Genomic DNA, 2,968 nt, shown 5'->3' with positions numbered 1-2,968 from the left:
GACAAAAAGTAAAATCAAATCACACACTCAAAATACAAAAAGCAGAAAACACAAGGCCAGTCCTTGTTAGCTGTGTGAGATCACTTAAACCCCTAGTTGCATAATTCAGATTTTAATAAACACCTTTTCAGAGGTTCTAGCATATTTGGAAGAAAGGAGACACAATCTGCCCTGTAATCAGGATTAGTTAGAAAGACAGATGTAGCACGTTCATTTCACTACAGTTTACCATACGGCATCAACCACATAACTCTCACATTCTATTCTTCTTTGTGTTTGCTGACATTTTAAGCACTTTATGCATGAGATGGCTTTCATGAGACATAACAAAAAGTGGGGAAGGAACAATATGAGTATAGCTGCATTGAGATCCTGGGAATGCAGAGATAAATACCTGCTAAATAATGTTAATCTACAAGAAGGGCAAAATGATAAGTTTTTATTAACAATAACCTTTACAGGTCCTTACACTGGAGATTGTATTATCGGAAAACAATGAAGTATTTGTTAAATGTCCAATACAACAAACCTCATAAGAGAAGTTTGATATAAAAAAAATCTAGCTCCATGACCTGGATATGGCACAGAGTAACAGTGTTTCCGTAATCTGGTTATGGACAGTCCTCTAGAGCAATAAACCTGAGCAAACTCTCAGTTGTCCTTGTTGTTCAGTTTGGGGTAGTCATCTATAAAGTGCCTGTTTGTCAGGATTGGTGGAATAGTTAGGGAGGAGAAGAAGAGAGCCGACTGTAGCAGAATCTGAATAATGTAAACCTTTATTGGCTGAATGCTATCACTGGTATTGTCAGGATTCACCTGGGATTGATCTCTGACATGACTGTTGACACTTCATGACAGCAACAATTTGACAGGGCTACTGCAAATCACCACATTACCGTGGTGATTCTCTCCCTGCTAGATGCAATAGCAGCTTTGGTTGTCATGGTTTGCTCCTAGCAAACTAGAGAGACCCAGGGATTGGGATCTACCAATATACCTCTCCCCTGTAAAGGTGGCAAACTAGTAAAAAGCTAGCAAGATTGGTGGTAAACTAGGACAGGTTTTCAGTTTCCAGGATAAAGGGTCATATATCATAGGCTAAATTTGGATATTGCAGATTCAGTCTCATGAAGGCCAGTTATGCAAAGTCCAAATCAAAGTCATAGTTTAGGAGAATGGAAAGAAGCTTTCAAAGTGCAGAGCATAAATGATGGTCAAATAGGACACAGAGTCCAAATATTCTAGAAATGTCATCTGGAAACAAGGCAAAGCAGTGTGTGAAAAGAGGCCAGCCCCTGGAAAGTAGTTTTGAGCAACCAGAACAAGTAGAATATGGCTCTCCAGCCAATAGGAAAACAGTGAAACTATCCCCAAAATATCATGCTTGGTGTTAAAGGCCTGAGAGTCTGGAAAATTCAAGTATGGGAGACACTTGAACAAAATTCATCCAAGTAAGTAAAACATACTACAGGAGTTCTCAGGGAGATTACCTGGTGTTATACCTGGAATGGCCCATGTTGGACACAGGAGTGGGCTGACACTGGCACCCAGGCTGTAAGAAATGCAGCAGACAGAGATACAGCGTCTAAAGGAAAATGAAAATCCAGGCAGACAGTGCAAATGAGTTATCATCAGAAGAAATCTGGCAAATAGACAAAATCTAGTCATCAAGCAAAAGTCTGGAATCAGGAATACTAGACCAGAAGGTTTGAAATAGCACCTGGGTAGTAGATCACAGAGAGATGCACTGAGTGGCTGTTGAAGTAGAATGCAGTTGCTTTTAATAGGATACCCACGTTCTCATCCCTTAGCAGGTGGAGAGGGTGCCTCTCGGTGCCCTACATTTATTCAGACCCAATTTAACTTTCTTCATGAAATAGCCTGGTATGACAAAACTGAAAACATGAAAACTGTGAGTATTGGTAGGATATGACATGTATAATAATCATACTTGAATGTAGGATACTTTTCTAAATATGGATTAGAATGGCAAGTAAATGAAAGAAAAAGTTGTGAACATCTGAAAATGGGGCCCTGTATATTTAAATCATGCTGCACCTATGCAATGAACTATGATGCTGGCATTAACAACAATAATCACAAAGAATTTTCGATAACTTAAAAATGTTTTCCCTCTCCCATAATACCTCACTCTCTTCCTTTCCAACCTGGGCCCAGAGAATGGCTCAGGCAAAGAAGAGTGGTTCTGCCATCAAGGAGGTAGAGACCAGAAGATACAGCCTTGACATTCACCAGCTCATCCACGAAGTGGGTTTCAAGAAGTGGGGCCCTCAGGCACTCAGAGAGATCTGGAAATTTGCCATGAAGGAGATGGGAACTCCAGATGTGCACTTTCACACCAGGCTCAACAAAGCTGTCTGGGCCAAAGGAATAGGAATGTCCCATACTGTTTCCATGTGTGGTTGTCCAGAAAGCGTAAGGAGGATGAAGATTCACCAAACAAGCAAGCTCTATACGTTGGTAATCTACGTACCTATCACCGCTGTCAAATATCTACAGCCAATGTGGATGAGGACTAACAGCTGATTATAAAATAAAGTTGTAAAACCACAAAAAAGAAAGCTTTTAACCATGATTCAAAAAGACACGTGCACCCCAATGTTCATTGTAGCACTATTTACAATAGCCAGGACATGGAAACACCTAAATGGCCATCAACAGATGAATGGATAAAGAAGATGTGGTACATATATACAATGGAATATTACTCAGCCATAAAAAGGAACAAAACTGGGTCAGTTGTGGAGATGTGGATGGACCTAGAGACTGCTATACAGAGTGAAGTAAGTCAGAAAGAGAAAAACAAATATCGTATATTAACGCATACATGTAGAATCTAGAAAAATGGTACAGATGAGCCTGTTTGCAGGGCAGAAATAGAGACACAGACATAGGGAACAAACATATGGACACCAAGGGGGTAAAGGGTGGTGGGATGAATTGGGAG

General features: G+C 40.3%; 1 protein-coding gene across 1 annotated transcript; it reads left to right on the top strand.

The window, feature by feature from the left end:
• Nucleotides 1–2,181: 2,181 nt before the first annotated feature.
• LOC308621315 (large ribosomal subunit protein eL31-like) lies at nt 2,182–2,547 on the top strand (the record flags this gene model as incomplete). The annotated part of the gene is made up of 1 exon (XM_081241753.1): nt 2,182–2,547. One exon carries the CDS (start codon nt 2,182–2,184, stop codon nt 2,545–2,547), a length of 366 nt encoding a protein of 121 aa, XP_081097879.1.
• Between the last annotated feature and the right edge of the window lie 421 nt (nt 2,548–2,968).

Source organism: Mesoplodon bidens (assembly GCF_964165515.1).
Source record: "Mesoplodon bidens genome assembly, chromosome: 8".
Classification (NCBI taxonomy): domain Eukaryota; kingdom Metazoa; phylum Chordata; class Mammalia; order Artiodactyla; family Ziphiidae; genus Mesoplodon; species Mesoplodon bidens.
The sequence above is the reverse complement of the archived record's forward strand: the minus strand, read 5'-3'. Positions and strand labels throughout refer to the sequence as shown.